The sequence below is a fragment of the Erythrolamprus reginae genome, chromosome 1 (assembly GCF_031021105.1).
Source record: "Erythrolamprus reginae isolate rEryReg1 chromosome 1, rEryReg1.hap1, whole genome shotgun sequence".
Classification (NCBI taxonomy): Eukaryota; Metazoa; Chordata; class Lepidosauria; order Squamata; family Dipsadidae; genus Erythrolamprus; species Erythrolamprus reginae.
This window is the reverse complement of record NC_091950.1, coordinates 74,606,309-74,629,144: the sequence shown is the minus strand read 5'-3', so window position 1 is coordinate 74,629,144 and position 22,836 is coordinate 74,606,309. Positions and strand designations below refer to the sequence as shown.

The 22,836-nt window shown below is 37.6% G+C and overlaps 1 protein-coding gene across 3 annotated transcripts in view; it reads left to right on the top strand.

The window, feature by feature from the left end:
- AP4S1 (adaptor related protein complex 4 subunit sigma 1) overlaps window positions 1–22,472 on the top strand; it is a 35,567-nt gene extending 13,095 nt beyond the window's left edge. Inside the window, exons 2-6 of one of the 3 annotated variants that reach the window (XM_070756079.1) lie at window positions 6,907–7,067; window positions 7,847–7,933; window positions 8,764–8,832; window positions 10,626–10,637; window positions 22,145–22,472. In XM_070756079.1, coding sequence (XP_070612180.1) covers window positions 6,930–7,067; window positions 7,847–7,933; window positions 8,764–8,832; window positions 10,626–10,637; window positions 22,145–22,273 — 435 coding nt within the window. In that variant the 5' untranslated portion in view covers window positions 6,907–6,929 and the 3' untranslated portion in view covers window positions 22,274–22,472. Of the gene's footprint in view, window positions 1–1,494; window positions 1,638–6,906; window positions 7,068–7,846; window positions 7,934–8,763; window positions 8,833–10,625; window positions 10,789–22,144 lie in introns of those variants that run through there. The other 2 variants (XM_070756069.1, XM_070756062.1) reach the window with 2 other exon arrangements.
- The last annotated feature ends 364 nt before the right edge of the window (window positions 22,473–22,836 follow it).

Genomic DNA, 22,836 nt, shown 5'->3' with positions numbered 1-22,836 from the left:
CCAAATGTGGTCTCACCAGGGCTCTATATAGTGGATCACAATCTCCATCTTCCTGCTTGTTATACCTCTAGCTAAGCAGCCAAGCATCCTACTTGCTTTTCTTACCTCCCGACCACACTGCTCACCCATTTTGAGACTGTCAGAAATCACTACCCCTAAATCCTTCTCTTCAGAAGTTTTTGCTAACACAGAACTGCCAATACAATACTCAGATTGAGGATTCCTTTTCCCCAAGTGCATTATTTTACATTTGGAAAATGTTACATTTTATAAATAATAAAATAAATTTAAAAGAATTAAAAATGATAAATGCAAAGCTAATACATAATAAAGGACTGAGCTAGACCATTGGACCAGACTGTGTGTATTTAAAGCACTAAACCATAAACCATGATTTACAAATCATAATTCTAAGTAAAAGCCAAAGAAATCATAGTATGATTTACCATATTATGGTTTGTAAATCATGACTTATGGATTCTGAATGTAGAAGAATAGTGGTGGTGGGGAGTGTTTAAGGCAGTTTCCTCAATCTTGACAGCTTTAAAGAGATGTGGATTTCAACTCCTGGAATTTTCCAGCCAGCTGGCTGGGGAATAATGGGAGTTGAAGTTCAAACCACGCTACCAAGATTGAGAAATACTGCTTTAAGGTGTAAGATGCTAACTTAAGGAAAGGAAGAAAGAAGGCAATGCATCAGGTGGTTGGATAGGAAGAAAATAATTACTGGAATGCTGTTTGAAGTGCTATGAGTTATAACTAAAATAAAATGATAAAGATTTATCCAGAAAGCCACTATGAGTTGGCTTGATTGTCCTTAATAATTATCCATAATCGCTGTTTTTTGCTGCTGATTAATGCCAATTAATGTGGTATTTTTTTTCATAGCTCTTCATTGGCTGATTCAAATGTCTCTAAATGTTGATTAGAATAGGACTCTATCAGTCAGAAGTACAAGTCTGAGTCTGAGTTCTGGAGCGTTCATTCCTTACATACCAGAAATTGCTCATGATAAAATTACTTAGGTTGTGGTCAGTAGTGTAAACAATACATCTTATTCCCTGGCTGACATCTTTAACCCTTGTTTAACTGATTTTCCAGGACAAAATTGGAGTTTAAAAATCAAGCTGGATAAAGTGTATCTCCTTGAACAGCAAAAAAAAAAAGTTATCCAGATAAACCTGCCAAAAGGAATCAAATTGGATTGACATAGACACAAGAAAAAGTACATTCTCAGTTGAGAAGCTCCATTTATGGAAACATTAGAGAGAACTAACTTGTATTTTTCTTTTACCCAAGCCAGGCTTTTAAATTAACATGCTAGAACTTTGTTTTGTGACTATTGTTTTTAATCTTAGTTTTATATGCAGTGGTACCTCTACTTACAAACTTAATTCATTCCGTGACCAGGTTCTTAAGTAGAAAAGTTTGTAAGAAGAACCCATTTTTCTCGTAGAAATCAATGTAAAAGCAAATAATGTGTGCGATTGGGGAAACCACCGGGAGGGTGGAGGCCCTGTTTCCTCCCAGAAGATTCCTAGAGAGGCCCCACAGAGGCTTCTCCGCGCCTTTTCTGGCCCTATTTCCTCGCACCAGATTCCTACCTGCCTTTTCCAGTTACAGTTTCGGAGGCTCAGGTTTGTAAGTGGAAAATGGTTCTTGAGAAGACGCAAAAAAATCTTGAGCACCCGGTTCTTATCTAGAAAAGTTCGTAAGTAGAGGCATTTGTAGGTAGAGGTACCACTATACAGTCTTTAGTAATATGTGAGTTAATTGATTTGTGCAATATGTTTTTCTTTATCTGGTAAGAGTCCCGATTCAAATTCTGCATGCTCCTGATGATTAATTCCAGTTTAGTGTCAGAAACCTGACGATGTGCCATCCTTTTCTTACTTTCAATCTGAGTTGGGTGATGGCTCCAACCGATAAAGCTCCCAGTAAATTAGACTTGGGTAAGTTCCATTACCCCAAGGTAGAAATTGGATAAAAGTGGCATTGAGAGCACTTAGGGAGATATTATCAGGTAATTTCAAGAGCTGGCCTAAATTTTCTCCAAGTCAGTAATGTGTTGAGAGCTAGTATGATTTTATATTCCAGAGTCTCAAGCATCTTATTCGTGCAGTAGATCAGTACTGCCCCCTTTTCATCATCTCTGGCATTTGACTGATATAACCCTGGAACTGAATTTGAATTTGCTCATTGATGAATTTAGAGGACAAATTAAAAAATATAGGGAGAAGCCATAAAATTATTAAAAATTAACTCCCTTTGCCATTTACTTTTAATAAATCTATATTAAGTACAAGAATCTTCTATTAACAAGTATCAGGGTCAGTTCTTCGTACACTTGCAACTATCTGTGCATCAATTATATTGATTGTTGCTTTCCAAATCCTCCCATTGATCAATCAAACTGGTAACAATAAAGGAGAGTTCTTCCAGGGAGGCCCTGGTGAGCTAAACATGCCTGCCAAAGTAAGACAGCAGTCATGATAGAGATCAGTGGCTATAGAATATAATAGAATAGAATAGAATAGAATAGAATATAATTTTTATTGGCCAAGTGTGATTGGACACACAAGGAATTTGTCTTGGTGCATATGCTCTCAACGTACATAAAATAAAATATACATTTGTCAAGAATCATGTGGTACAACACTTAATGATTGTCATAGGGGTCAAATAAGCAATGAAGAAGCAATATTAATAAAAATCTTAGGATATACGCAACAAGTTACAGTCATACAGTCAACATGGGAGGAAATGGGTGATAGGAATGATGAGAAAAACTAGTAGAATAGAAGTGCAGATTTAGTAGAAAGTCTGACAGTGTTGAGGGAATTATTTGTTTAGTAGAGTGATGGCGTTCGGGGAAAAACTCTTCTTGTGTCTAGTTGTCTTGGTGTGCAGTGCTCTGTAGCGACGTTTTGAGGGTAGGAGTTGAAACAATTTGTGTCCAGGATGTGAGGGGTCAGTAAATATTTTATCTGCCCTCTTTTTGACTCGTGCAGTATACAGGTCCTCAATGGAAGGCAGATTGGCAGCAATTGTTTTTTCTGCAATTCTGATTATCCTCTGCAATTATGGGCTTCTCCAAGTATGCCCATATCACTCCAACACTCCGCAGTCTGCATTGGCTGCCGATCAGTTTCCGGTCACAATTCAAAGTGTTGGTTATGACCTATAAAGCCCTTCATGGCACCGGACCAGAATATCTTCGGGACCGCCTCCTGCCGCACGAATCCCAGCGACCGGTTAGGTCCCACAGAGTTGGCCTTCTCCGGGTCCCGTCGACTAAACAATGTCGTCTGGCGGGACCCAGGGGAAGAGCCTTCTCTGTGGGGGGCCCGACTCTCTGGAACCAGCTCCCCCCTGAGATTAGGATTGCCCCCACCCTCCCTGCCTTTCGTAAACTCCTTAAGACCCACCTTTGCCGTCAGGCATGGGGGAACTAAAACACCTCCCCCTTTCCCATGTTGTTTTGTTGATTGATTGACTGTGTGCCTGTTTTTTATATATACTGTTTTTATGAGATTATTAATTTAAATTGTAACTAGATGGGTGGGCATTGGATTTGGTATTATGTACTGTACTGTTTTTTATTATTGTTGTGAGCCGCCCCGAGTTTGCGGAGAGGGGCGGCATATAAATCCAATAAACCTAAACCTAAACCTAAACCTGAAGCAGTGTTCCCTCTAATTTTTTTGGGGGGTGGGCGGAAAAGTATAGTGTCTGAGCGGCAGTCCCTTTGGGACTGGGCAGCACTGAAATAATAAGTAAGTAAGTAAGTAAGTAAGTAAGTAAGTAAGTAAGTAGATAGATAGATAGATAGATAGATAGATAGATAGATAGATAGATAGATAGATAGATAGATAGATAAATAGATAGATAATAAACAAACAAACAAACAAACAAATAAAAAACCCACCCTGTTTTGCCTCAGAGAATTTCAAAATAAAATACTGTACTGTGTGTCTATAACAGTAAGCTCATAATAGGGCAACTCTATCAATATCAAAATGCCACTTAAATAGTTGATCTAGTTTCAAACTAGATTTTGATTTTCTTTCTCTCTTCCTTACTCCCATTCTTTTTCTTTCTCTTTTCCTTCCTCTCTTTTTTCTATCTGTTTCTCTCTCTTCCTCTCTTCCTCTCTCTCTCCTTCCCTCTCACTCTTTCCCTCTCGGCTTCTGGGCAGGTTTGGAAAACTCTGAGTTGATGATGATTTTTAAGTGAGCGATTGCTCACTGCTCAGCTTAGAGGGAACTATGCTCTAAAGTCTGTGTCGGTCCTGTTGGGTTGCAGCACCAAACCAGACAGTTATAGAGGTGCAGATGACAGACTCAATGATTCCTCTGTAGAACTGAATCAGCAGCTCCTTGGGCAGTTTGAGCTTCCTGAGCTGGCGCAGAAAGAACATTCTTTGTTGTGCTTTTTTGATATGCAGGACTTTGGCTGGCAAAATCTCTCTAGAGGAAGGAGAGATTGTGAGATTGTCTGCATGAATTCCTGTCAGCCATTCCTTGTAAGTAGACTGTAGGAACCTGGGTTTTGTGCTCAGCTTATGAGTTGAGTGGCAGGGAATTGAGGGACTCCATCTAAACATTTAGAGTCAAAAAACTCAACTGAGTTCCATTTCTTTGAAATTGTTCTGACCTGCTTTTTAAGTTTTAAGAACGTTTATAATGGCAAGTTTTTATTATTTTCACTGGATCTGTTTCCATTTGCTTAGTGAAAAAAGTTTTCTAAATGATTCAAAAATATTAGGGTTTGTTGAATAAATAGCAAAAGAGAGTTTAGGGCAGAGGTGATATTCAGCTGTTTTGCACGGGTTCATGTGAACCGTTGGCAGAAATTTAGCTAAGATGGCTGAACCAGTAGTGCTGGATGACTGGCCACGCCCCTGAACCAGTCCCCCAGTCACCGCTCACTTTCCCCACCCGCCATGTTTGTCGCTGCCATGTTCTTTGTGTACATGCATCCCATGGCCTTAAAAATCCAATGGGATGTGCATGCGCGAAGAACAGCAGCAGCTCTTTCTGCAACCTCTAGTACTTTTCAGCAGCTTGCGGCCAGCCACTGTCACTTTGAGAGCTGCTTTGCAATTGTGGCAGCTGGCTGGGGGCCACCAAAAACTCCAGTCAGCTTGCCTTCCAGACTCTGGACCAGCTTCTGTACAACGTAAGCAGCCCAAAGAGGCAGTGGTGGGAGAGGAAGCGGGGCTAGGGCTAGGGATGTTAAAGGAGGGGAAACGGGGGTGACTGGTAAAGGGAGTAGGGGGTAGATGGGTGGAAATTTTAAAAAAATTCCTAGCTTTTCCTGTGGGCATGACTAAGTGGGTGGTCATGTGACTGAGTGGGTGTGAATGTCATCAAATTGGCCATGCCCACTAAGTCGCATGCCCCTAGCCACACCCACCGAACCGGCAGTGAAAAATTTTGAAACCCCTCACTGGTTTAAAGCATTGATTCTCAAAGTTTAAAAATAGACAAAGAGCCCAGATGGATTTGGAATACAAACATTGAAATTAATTTTAAAATCCTTTTTGTGGAAACTGTCATTGTTGGGTTCTCTGAGGAAAAAAACTGATAGAATGATACTTTGAAAGTTGGGTGCTAGAGGGAACTCGAAGAAATTAAACACTACAATTAAAGGATAAGAATAATTCAATTTGATTTGTTAACAAAGAATGGAGTACAATACTTTAACTGGTTTGAAGGGTATTTTTGAATAATGGACTCAGAATTTTTTTTTTTTTAAGAATATCTTAAAATTAATGTATTAATGATGTTATAGAACATGAACAAGCTATGTAGAAGGAGGCTAGAATTGATTTGAATGTGCATTTAAATATAATATAATATAATATAATATAATATAATTTATTTGATTTATATGCCACCTGATCTCATGGGACTCAAGGGGGCTTATAACATATAAGACGTTATAAGAAGAATATGAAAAAAGATGATACCGTATGCCAGGCATACAAATGAAATTGTCTGTGCCACAATACTTAAAGATGACATACAAATATCAAACTAGAAGAATGGCTTAGATAACCCTTTTCACTGAATCTGAAGAAAAAAATCTGTTAAAGTTTTATAGGATCCTCTGAGAAGAGACAAATAAAAAATAAAAAATATATAGGATATTATGTGAAGGATTAAAACTAAGTGTTAAAAGTTCAACAAGGGATATAGAGTTTATCATGGTCAGAATAGATATGTAGTAGTCTCTCATAACCCTTAATGAACATTTGCTGTTAAGGAATGAATGATACAGTGTTTATATTTTGTTTATAGCTAAGACGTGAGTTATGGGAAGAAGAGAGAGTTTGTAGTATTTAAGAGTTGGAAAAACTTATACTGATGATGAAGTGGAAGGATGCTTCTTATATAACTTTTTTTTCTTTTCCACACTTTCTATTTTTTCTTTTTAATAATATTTTTGTAGTTTGTATTAGTTTTTATTCTATCTGATTAATCTTTAATAAAATTATTTCACATAATTCTTATTTCTAGTCTTTCAATTTTCTGTAGAATACTAATTTTTCATAGTAATGTTGATGCAATGTCTTCCCTGAATTTGCTAGCCACATCTCTTTGCTGGCAATCTACTGAAGGAAAAAAGTTCCATACTGGAAAATATTTGTTACAATTAATTTGCTAGCCATGCATTTAAAAGACAATGTTATTTGAAACCTGGCTTATCTAAAACTCCAGCTTTTCTAGGTTGTCACATCACATCTACTAGCTTGGTATACCTTAACAGTCTAATTACTTGGCGCAAAAAAAATTGTTCCCAATTCATTATTTATTTTTAATATGTTCATTTAGATTATTTCTGACTGTGGTGATAAATCTGAATTTCTGATTTCTATTTCAAATATTTTACCTTGTGAAGATATTTAGACTGAAGCACAAGCCATGATCAAATTTTTCCTGATGGTGAATAAACAAGGCCAAACAAGGCTTTCTCGTTATTATGAATACATGGACCTTCATAAGCGAACAATTCTAGAAGCTGAAGTAATCAAGCAGTGCCTTTCTCGTACAAAGGAACAAGTATGTAACTCTGACATTTCATCACCAGAGTTCCCAAAATGTTATAAATATTAATATAGTTTTTATAGTAGTACAATTTTATATATTTTTCGTTGTCTTTAGCAGATGTTTGAGGCCAACTTTATTTAATTCAACCACACCTCTGGATGATTGGCTATATTTATACATACAAAACACCACTATTAGTTAGGAAAGTTAGAAACCAATAACAAACCTTGTGAAGATATTTAGACCAGAGCACAATCCATGATCAGATTAATCCTGATTTATGTCTTAGAGGAATGCACAAAGTATGAATGAATGATCTATTTGGAAACAGATAAATATAATTGTTATTAAATGATTCAGAAATCCGTATGTCTTTGGAGGTTTAATTGTTTTATTAAATGTGATAGAGAAGTGACCAACATTGTGTTCATATTTATATAAAGAATGAGGGTGGTTTTCTTTTTACTGACATAAAGCAGGAAAGGAACAATCCAAGTGTCTTAGTAAACTTCATTTCATCCTTTTTTCATCATTTTCTGTGTCCATGTATGAATACAAGATGTGGCCTCTGATAGATAATTTTGATTCTATGAGTGACTAAATTCACTCATCATACTGAATAATTCTGTAGTTCATTTGATTTTACATTAGCATGTTGTGCAAACCTAGCAATCATACATTATATATTCTTGTGATGAAATAAGAAATTGGATCAATTGTTGTTGCTAACACACATCTACAAATCTAAATATTTTATATCAATTTACATCTTTCACTTTGTTTCCCTTTAGTGCTCCTTTCTTGAGTACAAAGATTTTAAATTGGTCTACAGACAGTATGCTGCCCTTTTCATAGTAGTCGGAATCAATGAAACAGAGGTATGTTTTAGCTTTCTTATTTATAGATATAGATAAGCTCTGAAAACCCGTTTTACATTAAAAAAATACTTATTGATACTTCTTTGTCCTGATGTTCTTATGTCATCCATTACTTCTGCTACTGATCATTACATAAATTGTGGGCAGGAAACTTTGGGGGTTTTCCCCACAAGCAACACAAGGATTTGGTATTCATGCTATGACATCACCAGAGGAATGAAATAGAAATATTTTGGCATCTTTTATATATATTTGGTGAGTTTCCCAGTGAGGGGAGCCTCAGTAAAATCTCAGCATCACAAAAACAGGGAAGTCTGGAGGTGGGGTTTCCCATGGAGGGGAGCCTCAGGGGAATCCCAGCAGCGCAAAAACGGGCGTTTCGGCTGGCAAAAGGGGTGAGTTTTAGGCTTGCATGCAGTAATCGCTTTTCCATTGATTCCTATGGGAAACATTGTTTCGTCTTACAAACTTTTCACCTTACAAACCTCGTCCCAGAACCAATTAAGTTCGTAAGACAAAGTATCACTGTATATTACATCAAGTACAGAAATTCTTCTCAGAGAGCTGATCAAAAAAGCAATAATGTGTCCACAGTATCCAAACAAAGCAGACTGTCACAGGAAATAATTAAGACCCACAGGGCCTTACCTACCTCCTTCCCCAATCTAGAACTAAGGAGATTTGGTGGTTTAATTTCTACTTTTGCTTCTCGTGATACTTCTTAATATTTTAGAGTTACTGTATACAGTAAGCTATTGTTAAAAATAGAAAACATATTAGCACACCTGTCTATTGTTCCTTCTTAAAGTATGTTTTGAAATTAATTTCAGAATGAGATGGCTGTCTTTGAACTGATTCATAATTTTGTTGAGGTTTTGGACAAGTATTTCAGCAGAGTGGTAAGTATGAATTTAGCAAGTGTAATTGCATTGTGAACAGTCAGCCGGAAGCCCATGTATCATTTCTTTTTGTAGGGCATATTTCTAATGAAATGCATGGGAACAGTCTTGAATATGGAAACTTTAGCTTATGTGTAGGGCACTTTTTCCTTCTCACACTACCAGTTGGCTGTCCAACCTTCATCATTAGATCATGACCCACAAAACATGAGTGTGCTCTATCAGCTGAACAGTATACTGGATGTGCCTCAAGTGCCTTCCAAGCAAGATTTTTTTCCATGATTCACTTTTGGAGAATGCGGTTTATGCATAATGCACAAATGAAACAAGCAAAATGTTTAAAAAGTTATGATATTTATGAAATTAACTTACAAAGCACATCTATGTTACCAAAATACCCTTACAATCCCTAAAGATATGTCAAAACTTTTGAGTATCCCTAATATTTGGAAGTTGAAAGTTGAAAAATGTGACATGCCCTAAATGCAATTTGTGCATGAAAAATACCCTATACCAAAATGCTTTCAATAATCAAAAGTAATAATGCGAGATTATTAGAGAAAGTAATAACTTGTCCATATTAACATTTCTATGAATTTATTGGTAGATTAATTAGCAGTATCACGTTTATGCTGATATGAGAGTGAGGATTTGGGTTCCATCCCCATATACCCATCTTGGAACTGTGGACATTTAAAAAAAAAAATACTATTTTAATTCAGAAATGGTATACTGACCCCGGGGAATTCTGGGAGCTGAAGTCTACCTATTTTAAAGCTGCCAAGCTTGAAAGGCACTATGTAAAATATAGTCTGTCCAACTTTTCATCCTTTCTGAGTTTAACAAAGTGAGAGGAAAGAACAATTCCTATAGATTGCTATTGCTAATACAACTGTACTATTTTTAATAAGAGAACACATTGTCTATTCTCTGCTAAATGAGCTATAATCACAAACTATCTAATAGTAGGGAAAGATTTTTGGAATGAGATTTGCAGATTTTCAAATTACTGTAAAAGTAAGGTACTCGTTATATCGTTGCTGAATATATATAATGCATTTTGCATATAATAATCTTTGACATGCAGTCTGACATGGGCGAAATATAATGTTATTGTTTTTAGCAGCTCACCTCTGCAGAACACATTAACAAATATAGACATTAAAAAGACATTAGGTTTTGAGTTCTTTCTAATGTTGCATAGAACTACCAGTTATTTGATTTAGAAAATAATCATTTGGAGTTGTAGAATGTCCACATATCAGTTAGGCAATTAGAAAATGAATATGTTCAAAGCTTAACTTGGGAGTAAAACTCATTATTTCCTTAAGTCCCATTCACTTTTTAAAAATAATTTGATTTTCCTCTTGCCTCCATCATCTTGTTCCTTATCCACTTATCTTCAAATATCACTTGCAGTTGTTAAGATTGGGAATAGCATAACATGCCTTCAGGGATCAATTATGCCCTCTGGGTTTAAACATAGTCAGCATTCTGAGATTCAACTTTTACTTGATTAATAAAAATAACTGTTCCATTCCATTGAAAGAAATGACAAGAGGTGCGCTTTTGGGGTCATAAGAAATGGCAGCAGAAGAAAATGATTTTAAAAAATGACACATTTTATTTTTCTTGAAAAAGAGCTTCTGCTACATTGAAAACCTTTTTGCAAATTGAAGGAATTTAAAATCCTTATGCTTGCAAACTAATATATAAATCGATTTCAGGAAAAAAATAGCAAAATAATAACAGCACTGTTCTCTTGCTAATTTTTTTTATTGTTTTTTTTCCAGAGTGAATTAGATGTATCCTTTTTAATTCCACCAATCTATTCTTTTTATGTTCTTGCTCTTCCTGCCTAAGGCACATTTCTCGAAATATAGTGGATTTAAAGCTATAACATATTGAACCAGAATATGAAATATGTGAGTATTAGAATTATGATAAGTTGTTAAAGGTCACAAAGATTTTACACAAAGAAAAGATATTGGGACATTGAAGCTTTATCCCTTCTTTAAAACAAACTCTTTAACCAACTGAGCATTAACAGTTTTAGGAATTAACTTGAAATCTACAAACTCCAAACTTTCATATATAAAAATATGTACAAATAATAAAAAAGCATAATAGAAAATCAGCAAATTACTATATAATTCTTAGTTAATGAAGACTGTTATTAATTTAGAAAACTCTTTAAGCTTTAAAAGTTGCCAATGTTAAAATAAAACTAAGAAAATAAGGACATTGCATGGTATCAAAATGATAACAAGCGAACATATTCCTTGAAAGCCTATTTAGAATAGAATAGAATAGAATTCTTTATTGGCCAAGTGTGATTGAACACACAAGGAATTTGTCTTGGTGCATATGCTCTCAGCATACATAAAATAAAATATAAATTTGTCAAGAATCATGTGGTACAACACTTAATGATTGTCATAGAGGTCAAATAAGCAATGAAGAAGCAATATTAATAAAAATCTTAGGATATAAGCAACAAGTTACAGTCATACAGTCAACATGGGAGGAAATGGGTGAAAGGAATGATGAGAAAAAGTAGTAGAATAGAAGTGCAGATTTAGTAGAAAGTCTAACAAGCAGAAAATCACTTAAAAGGGTCTCTCTTTGCAATACTAGATTCTCATCATGGAGGACTGGAGGACTCAGAATACTGTAATGCCTAATATCTAGATCTCAAGCTAATATACTTTCTGCTAGAGAATGTATGTCACTCAGTGTTCAGCTGTCCGATTTTTTTATGTTCTCTGAGCTTGGTGTTTTCTTGAAGACATTTTGTTATTAGGTTGGGTAATATAATCACTGCCTGGAAGTATGGAAACCAAAGGTGTTACAGTGATGATCCTTAGCTTGGTAATAAAATGTCCACAAAAAACCAAGCATGGTAGATAGTATGAAGAACTGAGCAACCAGATCTCAACTTGTGAGCAAATAAATCTGGGAGAAGATACACACATTTGTAGTCTGTGTGCGATACCTGTTCTTATTCTTTTGAAGGAGTGTTTTTTTTAGGGTTGGAGCTAGTTCCCACCTTTAGAAAGTTGCTCTAGTTGGACCTGCCCCTAAAAGAGAATTATTGGTCTCCATCACTTGAATTTGAAGAGCAGGAAATAGCAGGTATAAAGAGTCTGGAAGTATAGCTGATAGAGAGGTGTATAAAATGAGACAGAAGGAGGCGAAACAGATAATATATGCTGCTAAAGCCTCAAAAGAGGAAGAAATAGCAAAATCTGTAAAGAAGGGGGATAAAACCTTCTTCAGATATATTAGTGATAGGAAGAAGAAAAACTGCAGCATCACAAAGCTTAGTACCGGGAATAATACATGCATTGATGGGAATAAGGAGATCGCTGACCATTTGAATAGCTACTTCTGTTCAGTTTTCTCAAAAGACACCTTACAAAATAATACTATAGAGGGATATAGCATTGCTTCCAGCTGTACGGATTCAGCTCCAGTGATCTTAGAAGCCGATGTCTTAGAAGAACTTGAAAGATTAAAGATAAATAAGGCAATGGGTCCAGATGGCATCCACCCCAGAGTTCTTAAAGAACTCAGATCTGTCATTGCTACCCCCCTGACTGATTTGTTTAACCAATCCCTGTTAACAGGAGATGTCCCTGAGGATTGGAGAATGGCCAGTGTTGTGCCTATCCACAAGAAGGGCAGTAGAGAAGAAACTGGAAACTACAGGCCAGTTAGCTTGACATCAGTTGTAGTTAAAATGATGGAGACTCTACTCAAAAAGAGGATAAATCAGCATCTAAAAAACAATAACTTATTGGACCCAAATCAGCATGGCTTAACTGAAGGCAAATCGTGTCAGACTAATCTTATTGAGTTCTTTGACTATGTCACAAAGGTGTTGGATCAAGGTGGTGCCGTGGATATTGCCTATCTGGACTTCAGCAAAGCCTTTGATACGGTTCCACATAAAGAGCTGATAGATAAATTAGTGAAGATTGGACTTAATCCCTGGATAGTTCAGTGGATTTCAAGCTGGCTGAAGCATAGACATCAGAGAGTTATTGTTAATGGCGAGTATTCTGAGCAGAGACAGGTTACAAGCGGTGTGCCACAAGGGTCTGTTCTGGGTCCTATTCTTTTTAATATGTTTGTGAGTGACATAGGGGAAGGTTTGGTAGGGAAGGTTTGCCTATTTGCCGATGACTCTAAAGTGTGCAATAGGGTTGATATTCCTGGAGGGGTCTTTAATATGGTAAATGATTTAGCGATACTAGATAAATGGTCAAAGCAATGGAAACTGCAGTTTAATGTTTCCAAATGTAAAATAATGCACTTGGGGAAAAGGAATCCTCAATCTGAGTATTGCATTGGCAGTTCTGTGTTAGCAAAAACTTCAGAAGAGAAGGATTTAGGGGTAGTGATTTCTGACAGTCTCAAAATGGGTGAGCAGTGTGGTCGGGCGGTAGGAAAGGCAAGTAGGATGCTTGGCTGCATAGCTAGAGGTATAACAAGCAGGAAGAGGGAGATTGTGATCCCCTTATATAGAGCGCTGGTGAGACCACATTTGGAGTACTGTGTTCAGTTCTGGAGACCTCACCTACAAAAAGATATTGACAAAATTGAACGGGTCCAAAGACGGGCTACAAGAATGGTGGAAGGTCTTAAGTATAAAATGTATCAGGAAAGACTTAATGAACTCAATCTGTATAGTCTGGAAGACAGAAGGAAAGGGGGGACATGATCGAAACATTTAAATATGTTAAAGGGTTAAATAGGGTTCAGGAGGGAAGTGTTTTTAATAGGAAAGTGAACACAAGAACAAGGGGACACAATCTGAAGTTAGTTGGGGGAAAGATCAAAGGCAACATGAGAAAATATTATTTTACTGAAAGAGTAGTAGATCCTTGGAACAAACTTCCAGCAGACGTGGTTGGTAAATCCACAGTAACCGAATTTAAACATGCCTGGGATAAACATATATCCATTGTAAGATAAAATACAGGAAATAGTATAAGGGCAGACTAGATGGACCATGAGGTCTTTTTCTGCCGTCAGTCTTCTATGTTTCTATGTTTCTAGGAAAGGTTTCTTTTCTACCATGCCTTTAATAAGGTCATTCTGTTCTGATTTTTAAACTGACCCAGTTGTTTAAAACCTTTTGTATGCTGCATTTTGAGAAACTGCATGTGTTGTTATTTCTACTATCTTTTCATTATTTTAAATTTTAATTAGAGGACCCAAAGAAGCAGAGTGGACACTTTCTTAAATGGTAATAATAAAATCATTATATGCATGATGACTAGTTCTTCCACTCTAAAATATTCACTTAAACTAGGGATAGGAGGAAGATATATCTGAATATAGACAAAAATCTCCAGGTGATTTGCAACATGGTTTGTATTTGTATTTGTATTTATTAGATTTGTATGCCGCCCCTCTCCGTGTTCTGCGGCGTGTCCCAACCGCCTGTAATTACAGGGTAATTGGTCCAAAAAGACACACACCACACGATAGAAGGAAAACCAAAAGTCTTTATCAACAGAAAAGCAGAAAAAACTCCCTTTTTAAATGTCAAAGGGATTTTCTGGTACATACAAGGCACAGGTTAAATACAATCCAATTTCTCACCCAGTAACTGGGAAATTGAGTCCAATTCCAAAGTCCAGAAAGTCCACACACAATCTTGAACAGGGAAACAGCAAAACCACGATTTTAATGAAACTATGAATCAGATAAACTTCCACGAGGCTAAATTAGCACGCTGCTCTTTTTATCTGTAGCACTAATTACAACAGCCCCACCCAACCACAGGTGGCCTCACTTATCTCCTGTAATAATCCTTCAGTTGTTCTCTCCTATGCATCACTCTACGCATGTGTGGGTCTGTCATACGTTCTTGTTCAGAATCCAGGGATGATAAGGATGATTGATCTCCTCCTGGGCTGTCTGCAAAACTCCCCTCTTCCCTGCTACTCATGCTTCCTTCGTCAGAGGAGCCTTCGTCGGGAGATTCTATCGGGAGCAAAACAGGCCTGTGGCATGTGGATGTTTCTCCCACATCCACCTCCACATTCCTTGGGGCAGGAGCTGGGCCTGAGCCAACCACAACAGTTTGAAAGGTTTCTTAGTGTGTGATTGCTGTTTTTGCTTCAACACCAACCAAATGATAAACCATGCTCCTAAATTTCATCACTGAAATTAAATGAAAATAGCATAAGTGGAATTTGCATAGAAACACTATGCTTTTTTTTCATTGACAGTTTAACTGATAAGTCTAGGAGTTCTCTCACGATTCAATTCACCTTCATAGAACCCACACATACATCTCCCTCCTGGCAAACCTTGCTAACCTGGAGGGGTATGGATCTAATGAGCAGGTGACCAAGCTTACAGTTATAAGGATCTTGTCCACTTCTTTAGACACAGGTTTAAACCTTTCCTAGATATCAGGGCAAGATTGTTCCCCAAGCATCTTCACAGGACCCACACTAAATTTGGCATCTGTCAGTGTCCCCAGTAGACTAGGTAGGAATCACAACAAGATGAGCTAATTCCCACAGGTTGGCGGGACCATGGGGGAGGGACTTCTCTGTTGCTGCCCCAGCTCTATGGAATTAACTCCCACCCCCCGATGTCCGTACTGCTCCCACCCTGCTGGATTTTTGTAAGGCCACAAAGACCTGGATATGCCGGCAGGCCTGGGGGCCCTAAATCAACCACTAGCTTGACCGCGCTTATGAATCTGTATGAATGGCAAGTATGCATGTTCTTGATTGTTTCTACAAGTTTCAATTAGGATTTTAGAATTATTATTATTTTTTTAGAATTTAGCCTGTTCTTTTCTTGACTTCTTTTTATTGTTGTTTGTAATTTTACATTGTTGTAAGCCACCCTAATTCTTTCGGGCTTGGACGGCATAGAAATCAAATTAAATAAATAACTAAACAAACAAATAAATAAATAAATTCTACTTTATTATAAGGCTTCATTAATAGAACCTTGCAAATCTGACAATACAAATCTCTTATCTTAATTCTGATTAATTCAGGGAAAATCCTTTCTAAATTTGTTTTCCCTGCCTGTTACTCAATTGTGGGCTTCCTCCCTTTTTTATGTGAGTGTGCCTTAAGTGGTATCTCTTTGTTACCAGGCGATGATCTAACCATGATAGAGGAACCACAGAGAGCTTTCCCAAATCATTTTCTCATTGGTCTCAAAGAAAATCAAATCAAATATGACCACTATTCCATGATGGCTTCTGGATGACCAGGGATAGACCCATGACTGTCATAGTGCTATGAACACCTGATCTACCTCAGGCTCCTCCCTCGTAAATTGAAATTTTCCAGAACCATAAGCCTGGGAAAGCCAATTAATAACTATAGTGCCAACACTTTCTGTAGCAGTTTCCCCCCAGAAGAGAGATTAGGTGAGCGTTATCTAATGCAGTTAGATCAAGAAATGGGTTCTTCAGCAAGGCTTACATCTCCATTTCCTTCAAGGAAGAGGACATTATCCTCACCTATAAAGACTCATTAATCTTCTCCCAAGTCTAAACGAATGTCCCTCACAAGCCAAAGTGAGCCAAGGAGGACATGAATCAAGGTCCGAGATCCTGACCCAGATTTTTTCTCCTGCTTCTTCTATCTCTATATAAGTTCAAAGGAACCCACATTGTCTAAGACACCTGGAAAGATTCAGCACAAATAGCAATTTCCTTGTGAGCAATTTACCTGGTGGCCAAGGGGATCAGTCTAGCAAATAATCATGTTTCTAGGAGGAGACAAAGGTGCCTAAAGCTGGACTGAAACAAAATTGCACATGTCTCTTGTCATGTCATAACCAGTTTGGTGCCTTCTATCATTCCTTTCTTGGGTGGGAATTTGTTTCTCATACAGGAATGTTCCATTGTCTTTACTGACATAGTTCCAAATGGAGTAGCTGACCTATCATAAAGTAAAAGTGGACGTGTAGCACTCGGGACTCAAAATTGGCCAATTGGTCTCCGGGCACAATTCAAAGTGCTGGTGATGACCTATAAAGCCCTAAATGGCTTAGGACCAATTACCTGCAGGACCGTCTTCTGCCTCAGGTATCCCAGCGGCTGGTTAGGTCCTAGAGAGTTGGCCTTCTTCAGGTCCCGTCGGCCAGACAATGTCTTCTGGTGGGGCCTAGGGGAAGAGCCTTCTCTGTGGTGGTCCCGGCCCTCTGGAACGAACTCTCTCCAGAGATACGTACTGCCCCCTCATTCCTTGGCTTTCGTAAAGCTTTGAAGACCTACCTCTGCCAGCGGCGATGGTGACCATGTGTTATGAGATTATCCCTGGCCAATTTGAATGATTGAATTAGATGAATGTGGATGATGGTATAAGGGGTTTTAGATTTTTTTGTCTTTTTTAATTAATTTTGCATGTTTTTTAAAATGATTAGATTTCATATATACAGTGATCCCTCGATTTTCACGATCTCGTTCTTTGCGAAACGCTATATCGCGATTTTTCCCACCCGATGACGTCACTCTCTTCCTTCCTTTCTCATCTTTCTTTCTCTCTCTTTCTCTATCTTGCTTCTTCCTCTCTCACACTGTCTTCCTCCCTCTCTCATCTCTTTCTTTCCTTCTCTCTCTTTTTCTATCTCTCCCCCTCTTGCTGGCGGGCGGCGGGCGGGCGGGCGAGCGGGGGCATCAGCGAGGAAGACCCAGGGAAGGTTCCTTTGGCCGCCCAGCAGCTGATCTGCTCGGCAGCGCGGCAGCAGCGAGGAGCCGAATCGGGGTTTCCCCTTTGCGTGGGCGGCGGGGAAACCCCGATCTTCATCTGCTCGCTGCTGCTGCGCTGCCGAGCAGATCAGCTGCTGGGCGGCCGCAGCAGCAGCGAGCACACGAAGATCGGGGTTTCCCCGCCGCCCACGCAAAGGGGAAACCCCGATCTTCGTCTGCTCGCTGCTGCTGCGCTGCCGAGCAGATCAGCTACTGGGCAGCCGCAGCAGCAGCGAGCAGACGAAGATCAGGGTTTCCCCGCCGCCCACGCAAAGGGAAAACCCCGATCTTCGTCTGCTCGCTGCTGCTGCGCTGCCGAGCAGATCAGCTGCTGGGCGGCCGAAGGAACCTTCCCTGGGTCTTCCCCGCCGCCCATGCAAACTCCACCATCTGCGCATGCGTGGCCATGAAAAAGGGTGCGCATGCGCAGATGGTGTTTTTACTTCCGCAACCCTACATCGCGAAAAATCGATTATCGCAAGGGGTCTTGGAACGGAACCCTCGCGATAATCGAGGGATCACTGTATATTGTGTATTTACAATGTTGTACATTGCCCTGAGTTGTTTCCAGAAGGGTGGCATAGAAATCTAATAAATAAATACATAAATAATAAATGAAATCCCACTTTCTCATCCAGTCCAAAATCTGCACACCAACTTGAAGGTGCAAATTTTTTTAACCCATCAATTTTATTCATTCAGTCATTCATTCATTCATTCATTCATTTGATTTGATTTGATTTCTATGCCACCCTTCTCGAGGCGACTCAGGGAGGCGATCCTCATCTGTGAGCCCTGTCTCTTCAAATATCAGTTCTTTCATTTTTCCCACAGTCTTTCTAAATGCGTGTAGCCACTTTTCCAAACTAATTGTCATTCCCTTCAAATTGAGCCCAGTGCAATTCTCTGTTTTACTGCAGTTCCTCTGGAACTTATTTCTTGGCATCTCCACACAGTTGCTACTCTTCTGAGAACTTCTAGTTTTCTCCATTTTTCTGGCCACTTATCCTCTAATAGGAGCCAAGACACAGATGATTCAGGGTCCTGCTAAACTGAGCTTCCCATATGACAAATCAAACTATCAAGAAGATTTCTTAGAAACATAGAAACATAGAAGACTGACGGCAGAAAAAGACCTCATGGTCCATCTAGTCTGCCCTTATACTATTTCCTGTATTTTATCTTACAATGGATATATGTTTATCCCAGGCATGTTTAAATTCAGTTACTGTGGATTTACCAACCACGTCTGCTGGAAGTTTGTTCCAAGGATCTACTACTCTTTCAGTGAAATAATATTTTCTCATGTTGCTTTTGATCTTTCCCCCAACTAACTTCAGATTGTGTCCCCTTGTTCTTGTGTTCACTTTCCTATTAAAAACACTTCCCTCCTGAACCTTATTTAACCCTTTAACATATTTAAATGTTTTGATCATGTCCCCCCTTTTCCTTCTGTCCTCCAGACTATACAGATTGAGTTCATTAAGTCTTTCCTGATACGTTTTATGCTTAAGACCTTCCACCATTCTTGTAGCCCGTCTTTGGACCCGTTCAATTTTGGCAATATCTTTTTTGTAGGTGAGGTCTCCAGAACTGAACACAGTATTCCAAATGTGGTCTCACCAGCATTCTATGTAAGGGGATCACAATATCCCTCTTCCTGCTTGTTATACTTCTAGCTATGCTGCCAAGCATCCTACTTGCTTTTCCTACTGCGTGACCACACTGCTCACCCATTTTGAGAAATCACTACCCCTAAATCCTTCTCTTCTGAAGTTTTTGCTAACACAGAACTGCCAATGCAATACTCAGATTGAGGATTCCTTTTCCCCAAGTGCTTTACTGTTCATCTGATACTTTTCTAGTTTGTTCAGATCATCCTGTCTTCTCCTTTGCCCATCATTCTTTCTGTGCCTTTCTTCTCTCACTGCCACTTACTATCTCTTCTGTTGCACTATTTTCCTTCCAAAACCTAATTTCATAGTGTTCCATCCTAGTCATTGACATTCCTGTAGTCTGTAAATTTATGCAACACATAAATACTTTATAACTAAAAAAAAAACCCAATAGCACAGCGGTTCTCAATATCTGAGATGATTTAAATGCTTGTAGGGAAGAATATATATATTTGAAAATGTAACCTAAATATTTTGATTCTGGGATTGGGAACTATTCACTGCAGTGCAATTCTGCAGCCAGATAGCTGAAGTGAAGCCTAGTGAACTTACTAGAATAGATTTCTGAACAACTGTACACTGTTTACTTGCAACAAACTTGTTACTGCACATTGCACAAAAGCTTGTTGGAACATTTGAAGAGAAGAAGTGGGTTAGAGTTTTAAAAAAATATGACTCATAGGTAGGAGAAACAGATGCCCAAAGTAATCAATACCAAAAACCAAGCTTGCCCTATAGCAGGCATTTAATATGTTTTGTTCAAGTGCCAACATTTCAGTGATGTCTGCTAAAGGAAGAACTATCCTTTCATGATTGAAATAACCATTCTGGTAAATGCACCAACTGTGACATTGTCAGACGAAGGTTTGTTTGAGATAGAGGGAGATCAAGGTACATAAAATCAGAGGTATTAAGTTGGTATATAGACAAAGCACACTCGGAAAGTTCTTTAACAGGGTTCCTTTCAGATCACATCATTTATATAGAGCCGACCACAATTTTAGATCAATCATACACTCATGGCAGTGATTTGTGTTATCATGCTGAGTCCCATTATAATAGGGAAGAATAGTAATCTATTTCAGTTCTCAACATTTTATATAAAGTACCCGTGTTTCCCCAGAAATAAGTCCTTGTCTTATATTTTTTTTGAACCCTGAAATAAGCACCATGCACCAAAAGCCCGATTGGGCTTATTATTGGGGCATATCTTATTTTTGGAGGGAAAAGGATAGTATGTATTATTATTTAAACCAGTTCCTATCCATTCAATTTATGTCCCTGATGAAATTGATGCCAATCTCTCTACTGGAAAAAATGCTAATTTTAATTTTATTGTTAAGTAAAATGGGGCAAAATATGGTAAATATCTTTTAAACACATTCTTTTAAGAAGAATGTGTGCTGCAATAAAAATAAAAAAGCCAGTTGTTGCTCTAGTGTTTACTTAGAACAAGGTGAGCAAAAGAAGACTAAGAGAATGAAGAGGAAGTTACAGTCACTTGGTTGTCAAGAGCAAATGAAATATGGTACTTGCTATTGGAATGAAGTTGTGGAATGCTGCTGGACAGGGTGTGGTTAACTTACACATCATGGTAATATCATGAAGAAACTTCTTAGAGTTTCCTTCATATCATCTCCCAACTACCTCGCGAGATGCTTTTTGAACTGTAAAATGGAAAGCACTGCGTATCACAACAAATCCTAAAGCTTTATCATGTTTTGGAGACCTATCCAATGATCCTCTTGGTTTCCCCATCTACCAGGAAAAGGTAGCATTTTGTTAGATTTCTGACAGCTGACTTAGCAGTATTGAAATATTTGAATTATTCCCGTGTATAATTAGCTTTTTATGGCAAACAACATTCTGTGCCCACGCAATGCATTAAATAGACTCATTCACTAGTTTTAAATGGCTATACAAAACTCCCCTTTCTAAACTAATTGTGCAGTTTTTATAATAAAACTCAGGACTTAATTTGAAAGTCAAGAATGTTTAACTCTTAGTGGAATGCATGGATAATTACATAATTAAGACAATGTTTTCCACATGGATGCCATCTCATTTATGCTTGTCATCAAATTGCTTTATTCCAATCTCAAGAGAGCAAACTCTGGAAGTTGCTGTTCAAGAAAAGATAGGAGCCAAATATCTCCATGAAATAATTTTGAGTATACTTATTTCAAATGATAATTTCCCAGGATTATTGGAGAAAAGCCATGAGAATTAATTCAGAATAAAATTCCTTTAAGTTTGTAACATAGAGATTATGGTAGAAAACAATAGTTAGCTGATGAAACCATGCATTCTGTCCCTTGATAAAATATGCTTACGGTTGATGCACATGGACAATTAAATATCTAAAAGAACCAAAGAAGCTGATTTCTTAATAAGTTATGCAAATTTTTGAGACTGAATATTATGCATACTGAATATATCACTTTGAAATGAGAAAAAAGGGGAATGAGAGCACCTTAGTTTTCTGAACACTAACTTGACCAGCTCACTACTATTATTATAAAAAGAATATAAATCTCGGTAATTTCAACATTCAAAATGTTATTTTATAGTGAGACCTTTGCATTAGATTTCGTAAAATGAATTCCAAATATTTCTCAGTCCCCAGTTGGCAGTAGTAACTGATATTACAAGCATGTGCTTTTACTATTTCAAGTTTTTACATCTCTTCATTCATGTACTCTTGCAAATTCCAAATTGAAATATAAACCATGGTGTCATAAATTTGGCATAGCTATTGAAATATTTGACTAGAAAGTTAAACTAAGGTGTCCAAACATGAAATAAATGCATTGATGAAATATGATATTTTGCAATTTAGTTGATATTATTTGCTTGAAAGAGTAATATAAACCCTTAACTTGATATATAAATACAGATCATGTTCAAATTAGACAGAGTGCATATAATTTTGGATGAAATGGTTCTAAATGGTTGCATTGCAGAAACCAACAAAACCAGAATTCTTGCACCTCTTTTGGTTCTTGATAAAATGGCAGAAACCTAGAAGAAACAATCCAGAAAATAATATTGCACATATTTAAAAATGTTATTCAAATAAAAATAAGTTTTTCTTTTTGTTGAAGGCCTTTTTTTGGCCAAATTGTGAATAATTGTTTTCAGACTAAAAAATTATTTAAGTGACTGTTTAGTGCACATCACCTTCTTGTAAAATTACATTTTTTACTACTATGCCAAATGTTTTTGAAGTTTGTAATCTGCTTGAGGAATTAAATTAATCTTTATATATGAATATGGATGTATGTGTCTTTATTGATCTTACCACAATCAAAGGCAACTTCTTGGTGACTTGCAACAAAAAAACCCCAAACAATAAAAATTGAAAATACAATGGTATCTCTACTTAAGAACTTAATTTGTTCCGTGACCAGGTTCTTAAGTAGAAAAGTTTGTAAGCAGAAGCAATTTTTCCCATAGGAATCAATGTAAAAGCAAATCATGCGTGCAAACCCATTAGGAAAGAAATAAAAGCTCGGAATTTGGGTGGGAGGAGAAGGAGGAAGAAGAGGTGAGGTGAATCAAAAAAATCCAAAACTTTAAGGCTTAAAA